We start from the raw sequence: 17,529 nt of genomic DNA, 5'->3' as shown, positions 1-17,529 counted from the left end.
AAGTTAGTTTCCAAGGGTTGTGTCTATCGTTCTAGTTAAGGATTCCAATGTTGAGACACCTCCTATTGAGTCAGTTCCAGTTGTGAGTGAATTTCCAGAAGTCTTTCCATATGATCTACCCGGAGTCCTTCTTGAGAGAGAAATAGACTTCAGTATAGACATTCTCCCAAATACCCATCTTATATCTATTCCCCCATATAGAATGGCTCCAGCAGAGTTGAAAGAGCTTACAAAACAGTTGAAGGATCTCTTTGATAAGGGCTTTATTCGACTAAGTGTCTCACCTTGGGGTGCTCCGGTCTTATTTGTGAGGAAGAAAGATGGTTCCATTACGATGTGTATTGATTACCGCTAGTTGAACAAGGTTACCATCAAGAACAAGTATCCTCCTTCGAGAATAAATTATCTTTTTTATCAGCTTCAGGGTGCTACTTGTTTCTCTAAGATAGACCTCATATCAGGCTACCATCAATTGAGGGTAAGGGAATGTGATATTCCAAAGACAACATTCAGGACCCGTTATAGTTATTATGAGTTCCTAGTTATGTCCTTTGGTTTGACCAATGCGCTTGCAACATTCATGGAACTTATGAATAGAGTATTCAAGCCTTATTTAGATATGTTTGTTATCGTCTTCATTGATGACATACTAATCTATTCGAGGAATGAAGAAGATCATGTTAGTCACCTCAGAATAGCTCTCCAAACTTTAAGAGATAGAGAATTGTATGTCAAGTTCTCTAAGTGCGAGTTTTGGCTTGAGTATGTGGCTTTCTTAGGCCACATTGTGTCTGGAGAGGGAATTAAAGTTAATACTAAGAAAATAGAGGCAGTGCAGAATTAGCCTAGACATCTCCAACTGACATAAGGAGTTTCTTGGGTTTGGCTGGCTATTATAGAAGGTTTGTAGAGGGGTTCTCATCTATTTCATCCCCTTTGACCTAGTTAACTCAGAAGACAGTGAAATTTCAATGGTCTAAAGCTTGTGAGAAAAGCTTTTAGGAATTGAAAAAGAGGTTGACTACTGCCCCAGTATTGACCTTACCAGAAGGTACCCAAGGCTTTGTTGTGTATTGTGATACGTCTAGAGTTGGTTTGGGTTGTGTGTTGATGCAGAATGACAAAGTTATAGCTCATGCCTCCAGACAGTTGAAAGTTCATGAAAAGAATTACCCAACCCATGATCTAGAATTGGCTGCCGTAGTATTTGCTTTAAAAATATGGCGTCATTATCTCTATGGTGTTTATGTGGATGTGTTCACTGATCACAAGAGTCTTCAGTATGTGTTTAGCCAGAAAGAACTTAATCTCAGACAGCGAAGGTGGTTAGAGTTACTCAAGGATTATGACATGAGTATTCTTTATCACCCATGTAAGGCTAATGTTGTAGCTGATGCCTTGAGCAGGTTATCTATGGGTAGTACCACTTAGCAAAAGATGTGCATAGACTTGCACGCTTGGGAGTCCGACTAATGGATTCCACAGAAGGAAGAGTAGTGGTGATGAATGGGGCCGAATCATATTTAGTGTCAAAAGTGAAATAAAAGCAAGACCAAGATCCTATTTTTCTTGAATTGAAGGCAAATGTTCATAAGCAGAAAGTTATGGCTTTTGAACAAGAGGGAGATGGTGTATTGAGATATCAAGGTAGATTGTGTGTGCCAATGGTGGATGAACTCCAAGAGAGGATTATGGAGGAAGCTCATAGCTCCAGATACTCCATTCATCCGGGTTCCACAAAGATGTATTGGAATTTGAGAGAAGTCTATTGGTGGAGTAGTATGAAGAAGGACATTTTGTTAGTTTAATGTTTTTCTTTTTTTCCTTCCCATTCGACTCTTCTAAATATTTTTTATGTGAGTTATGAATACTTTCGGCAAGCTTAATTTGAACAATATGAAACAAAACATACTCTAAATAAAAGTAATAACTTAAACTACAAAATATATGTCTATTAACATACATTTGTTGTCCTTTATGTCCCAAGTCATTGCTGAGCGCTTGAGGTATCTAGGTTAGACTCATTTTTAATTTTTTAACGTTCGAGAATATTTCTTTAACATGAGTCTAGAATCTAACATTTTGATCTACTTGTACTTCCATACTGCGATAATTATACATAGATATTTCTGAAAAAAATCATAAAGTTGCATTGATGAAGCATTTAGAAAGGCCTTTAGAACAACAGTTTAATGCAAAATGAATTTCTAAAAGGGTCAACAAGATTATTTTGCTGTTGTTTCAAATTTATTCTTCTCCTTCTATAAATTTTGTTACAGTAACAAAGTAACAATAACGAAAAGTGGTGAATGTATGACCTCTGACAAGTAGACTGTCTCTAAAAAATATTTATGTTGTTGTGGTGTACATTTTTTAACGATCTTAACTTATTTATAACTAATATTGATTATCGAAAAGTTTCACATAATTTTTTTTACAAGGAGTTATTCTAATCATAAAATTATCAAATTCTATATTTTTCATGTACAAAAAATAGAAAAAGTGATGTTTAATCGCTACATAAAAACATCACTCAATTTTAACAAGACAATTATATCATCAAACAAATATTATGATAAATTATGTAAAAGATAAAAATGATTACATATCAAGATATCTTTAATCATTAATTATATATATACAATTCTTGAGATATGTGATGATGTAAAATCATTTAATTTCTTCTGAAATGTTCTAAAAACCAACTATAATTTACTTTTTTTTTTTCTAATAACAATCGATTATTGGAAATATTGTTCAAAAACATACAAATATTTATGCCCGCGCAAAGCGCGAGTAAATTACCTAGTTACTAATAATACACTATATTCTTCGTTATTTTTATACACTCTACTAAACTACTTAATGACTAATATCTGAACCATTAAGATTAAGACCTTGAAGTTGTAATCTTAGTTGACCAAGTCAATATCACTTTTTTTTTTAAAACAATAATTTACTTGTGTATTTTTCTAAACTTAGGTAAGCAAATAATAATAAAAAAAGAACTTAGGTGGTGGAAGTGTAATTTGCAGAAGAAATTGAATTTTCCATAGTGGACTCTGAAGAAGTACCAAGTCCAGTCTTAGCAAAGCCAGTTTTCCTATCCCAAAGCTGTGCAGAGAAGAGCAACACCGTGCTCGATCTTCATTCCCAATTTTCCATTTCACTATAAGATTGGATATCAACAACAGAACAAAGTTAGCTTCATTAGTCTCTGTTCTCTCTGGCGATCCATCGACATCCGTAGCATCATATTCTGTAGAGCCCTAATTGGAATAACCAGAGTTCAAAACTGAAAAAATGTCGTGGTTCAAATCGGCCATGAGCAAAGCCGTGGAGGTTGGGAACAAGAACAACCTCACCCGCACTGTCAAGAACTACGCAGATTCCGTTGTTCAACAAGCCGGTCAAGCTGTCGCAGACGGCGCCAAACTCCTCCAGGATCGTATTGTAATTTCTCCATTATCCAATTTTGTTTCCTTACAGCCAGCACTCCATATTATTAATACTTTTGTGTTGATGTCTTGAAATTATACAACACAAATTAGGTGCCGATTGGTTGTCTTTCAATGGAGTTAATGGGTTTATGAAAATCAGCATAATATAGTACATTGTTTGGTTGCATTTTAAGGAAATTAATTTTGGCATACAATCATGTATAGCTAAATACATTGTTTGGTAGCTTTACCTTAGTAAATTAATGAGGAATCTATGTACATTTTATGTGGGGTAAGAATAGGTGCATTATATAATACCTAGATTAAAACACTGAAATGACAAAACTAAACCTCCTAAACTTAACAAGCATTTTATTTTACTAAAGTATTTTAAATATATATACTATATACTAATATGATAATCAAACTAAATATTCAACAAAGAAATAATTCACATTACAATACTTGCATTACTAATACGTGCAAAACAATCCTTATATTACTAAACCCTTCATAAGTAATCCTTTATAATAATTCCTGTATTTCTAATCGTTGCATAACTTGTATCTAAACTAAGCGACCTTTATCTAATTTAAAAATGTAGGTTCTAGTCAGATATACGACTTTCTTTAATTTTTCACTCAATGATGTGTGTACTCATGTCCCTAATATCAGAACTTGATTATTTGTTTTACACATTTTGTGAATTAAACATTTGGGGAATTCCACTAAGAATAATATTTTGAGAAGGATTTTTTGTTTTTATCCTTAGTGCTTTCTTTTAATTCTTTTAAATAAATAAGCTTAGAACTATATTTGAGCAACTAATCAAGTTTTACCGAAGTAATTAAGGCCAAATAGTCAGAAAATGAATTTCAGGTCTAACTCAACTCCAAAATGTAGCTTTTGAAGTTATGATTACCCAAAACCATATGAGGAGACCCGTTTTAAAATTCCCCATCGATGTGGGATCTAATGACCCCGCATGCCCATGACTTGGAAATTTGGAGCGTGAACAAAATGACATAGGGGCCCAACATCAAGTAAACCAAAAAATCGGGATGAACTTGAGCTCTGAAAACATGATATAAAATAGACCTTCGGCCTGACTAAATCCCAAAAGCTAGCTCATGAGGTGAGGCTTGCTCGATATCATATAAGGAGACCCATTTTTATATCTTCAACTGTTGTAGGATCTAACAAAAAGTGGAATCCAATAGAGTTCAATCAACAACAATACATCTCACTTTTAAGCACCATTCATAATTTCATGTTGTTCCCTTTCAACTCAATCAATAGTTCTCCTCACTATCCTCCTCTTTCTTCATTCTCTTGAATAACTTCTTATGCAAAACACACTCAAACTAGTACTCTTTTTTGCAGTCTTCTTCAAATCCTCCTATTGAAAATTCATTGGAATAACTAATTTCAACTCACCCTTTTCCTTTATAATCATTTAGACCCACATTTCTTCTCCACAAATGACTTGATTGAGGAGCCTAAATTGTGGTTGGTAGTGGGTACGTGAGTCCGCACGATGAAGCGTCATGAGTTGCATGAGGGATGGAGAGGACGATGGTTGTAAGTCTAAGGGGTTAGATTGATAGAGGAAGAGAATCAAATTTAGGCTCCTTAGTCTAGGGGTCTATTGAAGACACTTCTTTTTTAAAGAAGAGGTAAGGTCTGTGTACACACTACCCTCCCCATACTCCACTTGTGGGATTACACTGGGTATGTTGTTATTGTGTCTAGAAATTCGTGGAGGACAAACTTTGGTTACCTAAATGAAGTGGAAGGGTAAGTTTAATCTGGTTATTACAATGAATGTTTTTGTGGAGGATTTGAGGAAGACTGCGAGAAGGGGTACTTGTTTGACTGCTTTTTGCATAAGAAGCTATCTAAGATAGTGAAGAAAGAGGGAGATAGTAAGAGGAGGGGTTGGTTGAGTTGAAAGATAACACCATGGCATTAACAATGGCGTTTTGAAGTGAAGGAATTATTGAGTATTAACAGGGAATGGAGAGCTAGATAGCTAAGCTCAAGTTGATGCTTGAGGAAACAAAGAGGTGCGTCCATGTATTGTGTAAGTTGCTTACTAGTAGAACCATTGATTTCCATTTTGGTTTCATTTTTTTTCTTAAAACTTGAATTGTTTAATGTTGCCCAAGAATAGAGCTAAGTGTATCTAAAAAAATAGGCTTAGTAATATTTGATGAATTGTCATTCATCAATTGCTCTACTTAACAAAAATGGAAAACAAAAAGCAAGTCCTGATATTAGGGTGATGGGTTCACTCGCTTGTGAAAAACAATATAACAAAGCTTGATTCTTGATTGAAAGTGTTTTTTCTTATAAAATATGTCGTGCAACGGTATAGATCAGTAAAATTCTAGTCCTACTTGATATTGCATTTAATCCAAGAGTTATTTGTAAGTACTATTGATTTATATGTAGATTTCACCTTGATGTTGTCAACATTACAAGAAGTATAAATTAAATAGCTAGCGTTCCAGCTACTACATGGTTGCCTACTGGTAAAAGGTTGGACCAATAACCTGAGTGAACTAAGGTTCAAGTTGTAGGAGAGCTGGCACTAGGTTAACTCTTTCTATGTGTTTAAGTCTTGTTGGGTAGTCACCTAGTATTTGTGCTAGTGGGAGGTAGCAATAACCTAGTAGACTAGTTGAGTGTGTGCAAGTTGGCCAGGCACTGCCATTATTGAAAAGAAAAATCAGATTAGCTAAAAAATCAACTCAATGATACAAATGAAATGAGTATCTCCTTTGAAGTAGTAACTCCACAGTAGCAATAAATAAGGAAAGACAGCGGAAAGAGCTTTTCATTGTACATGGGTATAACAAAAGCAGGCTAAATAAATATCTATGAAGATTATCTAACTTTAATGACAACTCAAAGAATAGAGGAAACCTGATATAAGAAGACAACAAAAACAACATACTAGTGTAGTCTCACATAGTGGGGTCTGGAGGGTAGAATGTACACAAACCTTACCTCTACCTCAGAGGTGAGGGAGAGAGACCGTTTCCGATAGACCCGGCTCAAGGCAAAAACACTCTAGGAAAAGACATAATGGAAGTACAATATACAATAGATAGTAACAAAACAACAGATGGTAACGTAATAGTACTACCACAAAATACTACTACACACATACTACACCAAGTAATAGATAGTCACAGAAATTGACAAACAAGAAACTAGAAGAGTAGTCCTATGACTACTAGTAAGTGCAACAAGACAAATCACTCCTACATACTAACCTTCAATTATAATTCTAGTCCTCTACACCTTTCTAGCTAAGGTAATGTTCTCGGTAAGCTGCAACTGCGCCATATTCTGTTTAATCACCTCTCCCAGTACTTCTTAGGTCTACCTCTACTTCTCACTATCCATCCTTGAAATTCACATTGAAGAATAAATTTCTGATTTCTTTCGGAACTATTTGTTCTCCTTTGTAACTTTCTGACTTTCCCCCGACCCATTTTCCTTCTCCCTCTGATCAAGTTTCATAAATAGAGCATGTGCTTCCTTCCTACACCCCTTAAGATCAACTCCAAACAGCTGGCTCAAATTTAACATGTTCGCTTGAACCCATTCAGTTGCATTTGCTTCCATATCTTCCTCTTGTGAACTGATGTCAATCTGGAGTGGAACTGGATCTGACTCTACGTACATGATTTCCAAAGTGTCTGAAAAATCTTTCTCCTCCTCTCTCTGTTTTTGACTTTCGATAACCTCGTCAATTATCAGAATCTTCCCATGATTTTGTTTTTCTAAGCGATCCTTGTCTGCTTTATTTTTCCGCAGAGAGGATTATTGTATTATAGTCCTCAAAAGAAAAGGAAACCAAGTTGTCTCTTGTTTTTATCATTATGATAGCTGAAGTATAATGAAATTTTAAAAATTAAGGTTTGCTTAAGAAAAGTAAATACAAACAGCAGAGCTCAAATTGGAGTTTAACATCATTATGAACTTCTGGAATACTACAGGAACTGTGAAGTTTTATACGTGGGCTCCCTGTGCTTGCGTTTTTCTTCTGTGTAACTAAAGAGTTCATGAGATGATTTTTTGCTTATGTCAGGGGAATAGGAACTTCAAAAGTTTCAAACAGACGGTCAAAAGATTGGAAGAAGCTTCTGTCTCTTGTAGGGGACCAGAGAGAATTCTATTGATGAAAAGGTGGTTAGCTGTACTTAAAGAAATTGAAAAGAGGACTGAGGTTTCTGCTGAAGATAAGGAAAAGATCAACGAGCAGCAGTATCCTTCCGAAGAAATAAAGGAGAATCCAAGAAAACAATCTCTGGTGAGTAAATTGATCTTCCAAGCTCTTTCACTTTTATCTTTTCTGTTTTGTGATGAAGCAGGACTTGGAATTTCTCTTTCTAGAAATAATTTCTCCCGTTTGGTCTTCATGTAAGAAGGAAATCTGAATATTCTAGAATTAGTTTGTTCTTCAGTTTGGGATTTATATGTGCATTAAGTAAAATAATTGTACGTTTAAGTAGTTTTGCCATAGATTCATTGGTGCTGTTTATCTCATGGAATAATCTGTTCAGGAATTGGTTCATTGTGTCAATTAATCTCCTTTTTGATATGGTGCGTCTACTAGTCCCCTAAAAGGCTCTTTTGCTGGTTTAGAAATATCAAGGAGCGTCAGACTCCCTTCAATCCTTTATGCTGCTTTTGATTGCGAAATCACCAACTGGATCTTGGTTTGTTATTTATACTTCTAGGATGTCTTCATCAGCTGATTTTATCTGGAGTATGATTCTTATACCATATACAATCCAGTAATATTTATTGCATCAAGTACACAGACCATGAGGACTGACATCTCATAAATTGATGAAGCTGAGCATGTTTGATAAAGCTTCTTTGTCCACATTCCACAAGTGTCCTTTGGACGCAAATTTGAATGGATATCAGATTGTCTTTGGTTGTCTTACAATGCATATCAAGTTCTGTTGGTTGTGATTTGTTTATTGTTTCTGCTTTTCTTGTTTGGTTTTAGTGAAAACCCTTATGTTATATATATTATGCTACTTGTTGTGAAAACAATCATTCCAATTAAATTCAGACTGTTTTGATTGTGGTCACCTTGTCTCTCTTATTTAGTTAGCATGTGGTTCTTGTACTTGTGTTGCTTAGATCGAGAGTAAACTCAATCACAATATTTTTTTCTTTTATGGGTATTTGTTGTTTATTTATTGATTGAATTCTCATGATTCACCCTTCAGAAAGGTTTTTCACTCCAGTTTACTTGTTTCACACAGTTAGCCTAATCCGTCTCCAATTTGATAGGTTCTCTATTATGATACGGAGATGGGTGGTGAGCCAATGAACTTCCATGATGTCTTTCTATACAGTCAAGCTTTGGAGGGCATATCAATATGTATGGTATGTAAATAAATTTTTTCAGTTCCTGCTTGGTTTTGCCAAAAGAAGCTCATTCATGTTTAGTTTCATTTATCAATTCTGTATATGTCATCCTTTTTCCGAAGTGTGAAGAGGAAGAGAAATAAAAGAGAAACATGGCTTAATTTTTCCCTCAAGCTACTGGGGTTTAAATAACCATGTATACATGCTGTAAAAAGGAAGTAAAATCACTACATAATTACAATATGAGTAAATCAAGCAATATACTATATTTACTCTTATTCTGAGTACTCATGAGACCTAACCCTCATACTCAAGCTGGTGCTAGGACCGGCAATGGACTTTGTGAATATATCTACAGTTGATTATTTGGCCGCACAAACTTTGTGATGATGTCTCCGAAGAGCTCCTTCTCTCTGACAAAATGTCAATTAATCTCTATGTGATTGGTCCCTCTTGTGAAAAACTCTATTTGACGCAATGTGAAGTGGAACCGAGTGATCACACACAAGTTCCATTTCTGTGATCTCTCCAAATTTTAATTCCTCTGGTAGTTGTTTGATCCATCTTTTTAAATAATGAAAGTTTAGATATAGACAACTGCTTTATTATGGAAAGTAGTGGTGTCTTTAGTTTTATCCTTCCAGATTCTGTAATGTCTGTGGTCTTTTCTTTTATGTATAATTTGGTCGATATCTAGCTCTCGAAATTGTTGATTAAGAGAGTTAATGACAAATTTACTCTTTTCTGTTACTCAGATTCTTGAAGCGCCAAATGAAGAGGAAGTCTCTCTCCTTCTTGAATTGTTTGGGTGAGTTTAGTCAGTATCACAGGCCATGAGTGTGTCTTCAGTAAATTCTGGCTTATGTTGTATCTGTTGAATAGGCATTGAGTGTCAAGATATTAACTGTATTTAGTTATCTGCAGACTCTGTCTCACGGGAGGAAAAGAGGTGCACTATGCAATAGTCAGCAGTATCCAGGATCTGGCAAAAGTTTTCTCAAGCTACAAAGATGAAGTATTGGTAAAGTCAAACAGTCCTTTCTATCTTTTAGCAATAGAAAACCGTCTTGATTTTAAATAAAATTAATAGACAACTGTAATTGAAACTCTATGTACTTTTTTTACTCTCTTTGACTGTGCTACTTTGATTCCACAATCATTTGATGAAGTGTTGGGCCTTCGTATACGTTCAATATTTTTCACTGCAGTACTATGTTTTGCTGAGGCTGAGAATTGTTGTGTGGTTCAATTTCAGACATCTTTTATCTAAGGGAAAAGGGTAAAAAATGCCCTTAAACTATGTGAAAGGAACAAAAATGCCCTCCGTTTATGGTTTTGCTCAAAAATGCCCTTACTGTCAATACTTTGGCTCAAAAATGCCCTTAAACTATACGAAAGGAACAAAAATGCAATCTGTTTGTAGTGTCATCCAAAAATGCCCTTGTCGTCAATACTTTGGTCCAAAAATGCCCTTAATGTTATTTTTTTTTATAACCGAGAAATCGGTCTGTGACCCGCCCTTTGGACCAATCATAGCCTTCTAAACTCGGTGGATAATGGGCCCGCCTCTCTACCCTTCTCCACTTAAATACAGTCAAAATGCTCATTTTCCAAATAAATAGGAGTATTATTTTTTAACACATTCTTTTTCTAATAATGTTTTTTCTTTTTAAAATTAGCAAATGTTTATCCTACTTAAATTCAGAAAAAAATAAAAAATTAAAATATTTCTTATTTTATTGTCATTATTTTTTATCGTTATATAAATATAAATTAATGATGGATATACTATAATCTTATATATATGACATATATTATATGTCGAAAGGGTACATGAAGTTATTCTATTTTAATTGATAAAATGAGATTAAGAAGAAAAAAAATATTTCCTACATTTTTATTTGTTAAAGTGATTTTAGAAGAAAGAAAACAAAAATAGTGTTCCTTAATAATATATTAATTAGGAAGAAGATGTGTTTAAAAAGAAAAAAATATATATATTTATTCGGAAAAAGGCATTTTGACCCATTTTGTAACTATAGGGGCATTTCTGGACCAAAGTATTGACTGCAAGGGCATTTTTGAGCCAAAATATTGACGGTAAGGGCATTTTTGAGCCAAACTATAAACGAGGGGCATTTTTGTTCCTTTCACATAGTTTAAGGGCATTTTTTACCCTTCTCCCTTTATCTAATAATTTAAAATTATATGGTGTTGGTTGGTTAACTAAAATATAATGCCAACTAAATGGAAGGCCATTTTATCCTAGAGGGTACTGGCATTCTGCATTTGGTTTGATAAGAAATTGTATCTCCTTAATAACATCTCAACCAGGTTATTGAAGTTCTGTGGATTAGTTCGCCTCCTCTCCCTCTTGAACATGAGAAATCTTGTAACTTGATTTGAATTCTTTTCCTTGGAGAATTTTAGTGTGTAGAGTTTGCATGAGTCAGAGTCAAGAGTTATGTCTAGAGAGGGGCTCCTACTTCTCCTTTAGAATTAAGGAAGCTAGAGCAAAGGTCCTTCAAAGAAATGCTAGAATGGCCAGTTCTAGAGTTGGGGAAACATACTGAAAGATAGAATCAGGAAAGGAACCTTGGTTCTCTCTATCAAGCAAACATGTTCAAAGAAGGAAGAGTTTCTTGAAGTCTTGCTTGGTCGGGACCTTCTCAAAATGGGTGACATCGACAGAAGCAGTAGGAAACTGGGTTGCTGCAGTATGGGATCTAGTTAATGGGTTGAAGATCACTCAGTTCAGTGATTCACCGTTCCTATTTCGTTTTGTAGACAAGAGCCAAGCTGCAAAAGTTCTTCAAGGGGGTAGAGGATTGTTAGGTGACAATTTTTTTTTTTTTTTGAAAAGGTAACTTGTATTATAAACACAGGAATACTCAGGATGTATTCCAGTAATAGTTACAATCAGAAATACAAAAGTGTTGCTATTTTCCTATGAACTCCTTAAGGATTCTAACATACTAGTGATATCCTCATCTTCATGAGGATATTCATGTTTACACCAAAAATAGAAAAGAGCTAAACATTTCAGCTTCATCTTCTCCATAGAGCAGCTCTTGTTCTCAAAACATCTTTGATTCCTTTCCAGCCAAATAGTCCACCAAATGCAGGCTGGGACAATCTTCCATCTCTCCCTGTGCCCCGACTGATTTCCATCCCGATTCCAACATGCCAAAGCTTCCTTTATGTTTCCTGGCATAGACCAACTGATGCCCCTTTTATTGATGAAAATTTGCCAAAGTTTCACTGTCTCCTTACAGTGTAAAAAGAGATGATTTATTGTCTCTGTCTCCTTACAGTGTAAAAAGAGATGATTTATTGTCTCTGTCTCACATTCACAAAAAAAACATCTGGAGCACAAATCGAGGCCCTTCTTCATACGGTTATCCTGCGTGAGAACAACCTGTTTTGCTAAGAGCCGGTGACAGTTTTTTAAAGGTAGAAGGGTAGGCAGAACATATTTGGTGCGAAGATCCATGATTAACTGGGGACTGGTGGCGAATTTGGTGTGTCTCCCGGTTCACCTTTGGTGTTTTGACTTATTCAAGAAGTGGTGGAGAATCTTTGTGGGAGAATTGTAGATGTTATGTGTAGTTTGCATAATTTGTCAAGAGCTAGTATTATGGTGAGGAAGGGTGGCAAGGAACCTATTCTATGGTCATCGAAGATGAGGAGGCTAGCTTCAAAATCTGGTTGCATCCTGAGTTTTGACTGAAAGTGAAGGAGGGGGGGGGGGGGGGGGGTGAGGGGAGGTGAATTGACTTTTTTTTATATTTTCCTTCTCGACTTCCTTTTTTCAGCAGTCAACTATCTTATAGATAAGCAGTAAATAACTTCAGACAGATAAGGAAGTGCTGAAAGTAAATACGACACCAATTTTTTTTATACTGGTTGGATCCGGAATGGATGTTAGTCCAGTCCCCTTGGGTTGCAAGGGTGTACTCTTCTACCTTTTGAGTAACTTGAACTTGTAAGTGCTTATATAGTATAGCTCCTAAGTCTACACTCAATTCTTTTTCTCTCTTTTCAATCTTTTGATACAAAGCTCACCAACAATATTTTTCTCTCCTCTCTATTTTTAAGTACACAGTAGATCACTCAAAAATACATTGTTTGCTAAAGTAGAGCAGAGCTTGTGAGATGGTTCAGATGTGTTGTATACTTATGTTCTTCTAGAGCCATTTATAGATGCACATGTTTATCTAATTTGGAGATCTTCAGAAGAAAAGGCAACCCAAGAGATTTGATCCTTGGAAAAGGAAAGGGAAATCCTATTTCCAAGAATAAGGTAAAGTCTTGATTGACTTTTAATCTTTTGGGTGTTGATCAGCTTTGGATTTGATTCTTTCCTGGCGAGATTGAAGGACCATCAATGAAGGCTGCTTCTTGACTTCTTCCTTGATTGTAGAGTTCTTGATAGTTTTCGTTTGAATCCTCCTAAATTCGTTTGACTCCTCCTACTTTGATGTCAGTATCAATTATTCTCGATGTCTTCCTTAGTTGACGAGATTTGAGATCGTCCTTTGAATATTGTTTCCTTAAATTTATATCATCATCAAGTCTTTTAATTGCTGTTGACCATGCCTCATTTAAACTTGCTTCCTTTTTCCTTTTGTGCTTCTCACTCGGTAGTCACACGGATTTTTCCTTTTTGACTGCCAATTTGGGATTTCCCGCATAATACACACACATCATTAAAAAATCAGAACAGAAAAGAAATGGAGAAAAAAAATAAAAAAAGAGGAGAACAGAAAAGGAACAGAAATAGAGGAGAAAAGAGAGAGAAAAAAGTCTAAAAAAGTGAAGAAGAGAAAATTGAATAAAAGAAGAGAAAAACTTACCTTGAAACCCTAGAATTGGGGAAGAGCAGCAGCAGGAAGAACTGAAAAAATATGTAAGACTGTTGCAATTTTTTTTAAAAATAATCCTTAAATTTCGCTTTTTTCATTCACATTCGCCACGCTACTTCTGTTGAGGAGAGCGCTTTTTAACTTGCCTCTCTTTAGTTCTTTGAAGCGCCTGATCCTCGCCTCGCGTCGCTTCACACAACTGCTGAAGCGAGTGCTTTCAATAACACTGATCCTCACAAACTTTTTGTATTTGTTTCATTCTCCAACCAATGTTGTGGGAATTTTGGAAAGGTCACAAATGAACTTTTTCAGGGATTTGGCTAATGGGGAAAGAAGTTTCATTTGGGGCAGTGGGAGAATGTTACAACCCCCAAGTTTAGGTGAAATTTTCATCCCCAAGTTTAGGTGAAATTTTCATTTGATGTTGTTTAGGTGAAAATTTCAAGACTGGGGGAGTCAGAGTTCCTAAGTTTGTTAGATTTGCTACACAAACAGGGATGCTCACAGGAGGGACATGATGTGTGGATATAGGGTTTGGGGAACAATGGAGTTTTTTCTGTCAAGTCTCTTTGTGAGAAGATGTTGACCAGGGACTGTGGAGTAGATTGACTTTCTTTATGGCTTGATTTGGATTCGTACAATTATGAGAAAGGTGTATTTTCTCAATTGGTTAGCAACTAGAGGGGTGATCTTTGACGATTGAGAACTTAAGGAGGAGAAAGTTCACTTATGTGAGTTGGCATTTTATATGCAAGGGCTCAGGTGAAGATGTTGGTCATCTTCTTCATTGTCAGGTTATCTCGAGATTATGGTGGGAAGTTTGATATGATTTGGAGTGCAATAAGTGATGCCAAGTAATGCTGTCCAACAAGAATTGTGTCAGATGGAGGAAGGGCATAATGTTGGAAATGTAGCTCCATTAGCATTTATGTGGGTTGTGTGGAGACAAAGAAATAGGAGAGCTTTTGAAGGGGTGATGATGAATTCAGTACAGCCGAGGAGTAGCCTCTTTTTCCTTATTGTTTTTGGTGCACCCATGAGATCCATGTAGGTATAGAAGATCAGGTGGCTTTTGTAAAAAACACATCTTTTTCTAGATTTTCAACCTTTGGTATACCTTATCTGTACAAGCGGTTGGTTTTGCCCAAACATCAATAAAATCTACTACTTTATCAAAAAATAAAATCTCTACCAGCTTTTTGTCTGTTTCACCAAATACTCGACATGTGGAAAGGGAAAATTCTGTCTCCTTGAAACCTCTGTGTATTCTTTTATTGATTATAGATGCCCCACAATACTTATAAGCACTATTTATGGAAGTTCTTTCCAGCCACTTTATGGCCACTTTGTCTGACATTTTGCAGTTTCCCCATGGTCTTGGTGTCTGAAGTTCATTACTTAGGATACCTACATTCTCCACATCTTTGAGCATTCTGAATGTTTTATTTGTACTCTATCTGCGTCTGTTTTCGCCCAAACACAAAAAAACTCTTTTTACTTCATCGAAAAATAACATCTCTACCAGCTTTATGTCTGTTACACCAAATACTCGACATCTGGAAAAGGAAAATTCGATCTCCTCGAAACCTCTGTGTATTGTTTTATTGATTATAAGGGCTATTTGAGGAAGTTCTTGCCAGCCATTGTATGGACCATTTATCTGATATGTTGTAGTTTCCCCATGGTCTTGGTGTCTGAAGTTCATTACTTAGCATGCCTACATTCACCACACCGTTGATCATTCTGAATGTTTTTATTTGTATTCCATCTAGGCCATTGAGATTCTTAGGCTCTTCCAGGTTCATTTGCCCATTTCTAGCACACTTTCTGTCACTTCCGTCTGTGGATCAAAGTTGACAGGGGTGGGAACGCTAGCAGAATCTTCAGACTTTGTCATACTTCGTTGTACAATCTGCTTGTGCCCATATGCAAATATTTTTATGTGCTGTTGAGTCTTGACCAGTCTCAAGGAATTAATGCAGTTCTATTTGCTCCTCTCCATTCCATTTCTCAAAAGCTAATTTTGCACTTGTTTCTAGTGTCCACTTTTTCCTAATCTGCTTTTCTGACTTATGTAACTTTTTTGAAATTGTCTCCTATGTTATAACAATATTTACATCTCTATAATAAAATGTTATCTAAAAGACTAATCCTTGTTGTCATGTCTGACTATCTTTGCAAACATAATATTCTTTTGGCAGGTAAAGCGAGAGGAGCTGCTCCAGTTTGCAGAAAGTGCTATCACTGGCTTGAAAGTTAATGCGGATCTTAGGAGGTAATTTCTTGTTAGGACACTTCTTTTCTTGACATCTTTGTGTATTTGATACTTAACTATCAGGAGCCAAATATTTTTGAGACAAAGATGCCATGTATTATGAACTTTGATTTCAATTTGGTGGTTTTATGCGATTAGTAAAGAGGGTCTTACTTAGGTGAGGGGAAGATTTATGCTCATTTGTTCTTTATGATAGAGAAAATGATAATGTGTTAAAAACAACATTCTAAGTTATTGCTTTTTTTCTTTTTGTTCCCTTCCTTTTTCCATTAATGCAAATGAAGAAAATGGAACACCGAATAATTGAAGGTATTCCATTTTGCATTTGTTTTGGGGTAACTGGCAATATCAGTGCTTATACCAAAATAAATGGCCATATCAGTGTGTTCAAATTGTCAATCATAAAGGGAAGAAAGTCTTCAATTTGTGAATAGTGGTTATAGTCAATTTCTTGAATCATGAACAAGGAACCGTTTCATATATTTTCTGATTTTTCATTTGTTTGTGGTCTACTTACATCTGAAAAATATCATACTTGAAATTCACAACTGAAGTCAGTTAAAGAACCAACTTCTTTTGTGAACTTTTTATAAGCATTGAACTGAATACATTCTGAAAAATGTTTAAACATGTCAGGAAGAGGTTATAAGTGACATTATTGCATCATTCATCTTTCTTCCTTGCAGAATTGATGCGAAAGTCTCCTCATTGAAGAAAAAACTAGATGAAATAAAAGCAGCTAAGGACCCAAATGGTCAGGGTCATGAAGTGATGTCTCAAGAGAGTGTTGCTTCAATAGAGGTGAGCCTTATTGCTTATTTATCCAGTTTTTTTTTTCTTTTTTTTTTGAGGTCAACCTTATTGCTGTTCTGTTGTTTCCTTTTCTCCAACTTCATTTTATGTGGCAAAATCAAATTGAGCATGGCATGAAGAAGTTAATTTGAATTGCAAGTTATTATAGCAGCATACTTTACAGAAACTGTCATTATACAATTATTTGATATTGAATGGTTAAATGAGTTTACATTATTAACACTTGTGAACGTTTCATATATATACTTTTAAAAAATATCTATCTGTATTTGAAGAATATAATTGGTCTATATATGAAAATTACACGATTTTGAAGGAGAGGGAAGTATACGATTTTCAGGTATTCCTCTCCAGTGTTGTAGTATACTTTATAAAGAATCTATTATTGTATAACTATTTGACATTGAATTGTTAAATGAGTTTATATTATGAAACTTGTGAAAGTTTACTTGGAGGATGTAATTCATGAATTTAGATAGGTTATCTTGTCATAATCTGTATTTGAAGAATGTAATTGGGCAAATATATGAAATTGACCTGTTTTTTAATGAGAGGGAAGTGTGCGATATCCAGGTGTTCCCCTCCATTGCTGTTCTGGCTCTTGTGAGTCTGTTAACACCCTCTTCACGAATATACTTCCTATTTCAGATTTCCAAATATGGTCTGTGACTTTTACTAATGTGGTAAGTTAGATGCCATACATGCATGAGATATAACATACGTGTATTGCATTACT

General features: G+C 35.4%; 1 protein-coding gene across 2 annotated transcripts in view; it reads left to right on the top strand.

The window, feature by feature from the left end:
• Window positions 1-3,094: 3,094 nt before the first annotated feature.
• Window positions 3,095-17,529, top strand: part of LOC125833314 (uncharacterized) — a 39,747-nt gene continuing 25,312 nt past the window's right edge. For both annotated transcript variants that reach the window (XR_007443300.1, XM_049512456.1), the window contains exons 1-7: window positions 3,095-3,453; window positions 7,543-7,764; window positions 8,763-8,858; window positions 9,596-9,648; window positions 9,765-9,861; window positions 15,907-15,980; window positions 16,667-16,781. Coding sequence is in view for 1 of the 2 variants with exons in the window: in XM_049512456.1 (XP_049368413.1) it covers window positions 3,304-3,453; window positions 7,543-7,764; window positions 8,763-8,858; window positions 9,596-9,648; window positions 9,765-9,861; window positions 15,907-15,980; window positions 16,667-16,781 (807 nt within the window). In the remaining variant the exon portion in view is untranslated. The remainder of the gene's footprint in view (window positions 3,454-7,542; window positions 7,765-8,762; window positions 8,859-9,595; window positions 9,649-9,764; window positions 9,862-15,906; window positions 15,981-16,666; window positions 16,782-17,529) is intronic.

This window comes from Solanum verrucosum, unplaced genomic scaffold (assembly GCF_900185275.1).
Source record: "Solanum verrucosum unplaced genomic scaffold, falcon-dt-bn FXZP01000274.1, whole genome shotgun sequence".
NCBI classification, from domain to species: Eukaryota; Viridiplantae; Streptophyta; class Magnoliopsida; order Solanales; family Solanaceae; genus Solanum; species Solanum verrucosum.
Note: the sequence above shows the minus strand (reverse complement) of the source record. Positions and strands in the feature narration are given on the sequence as shown.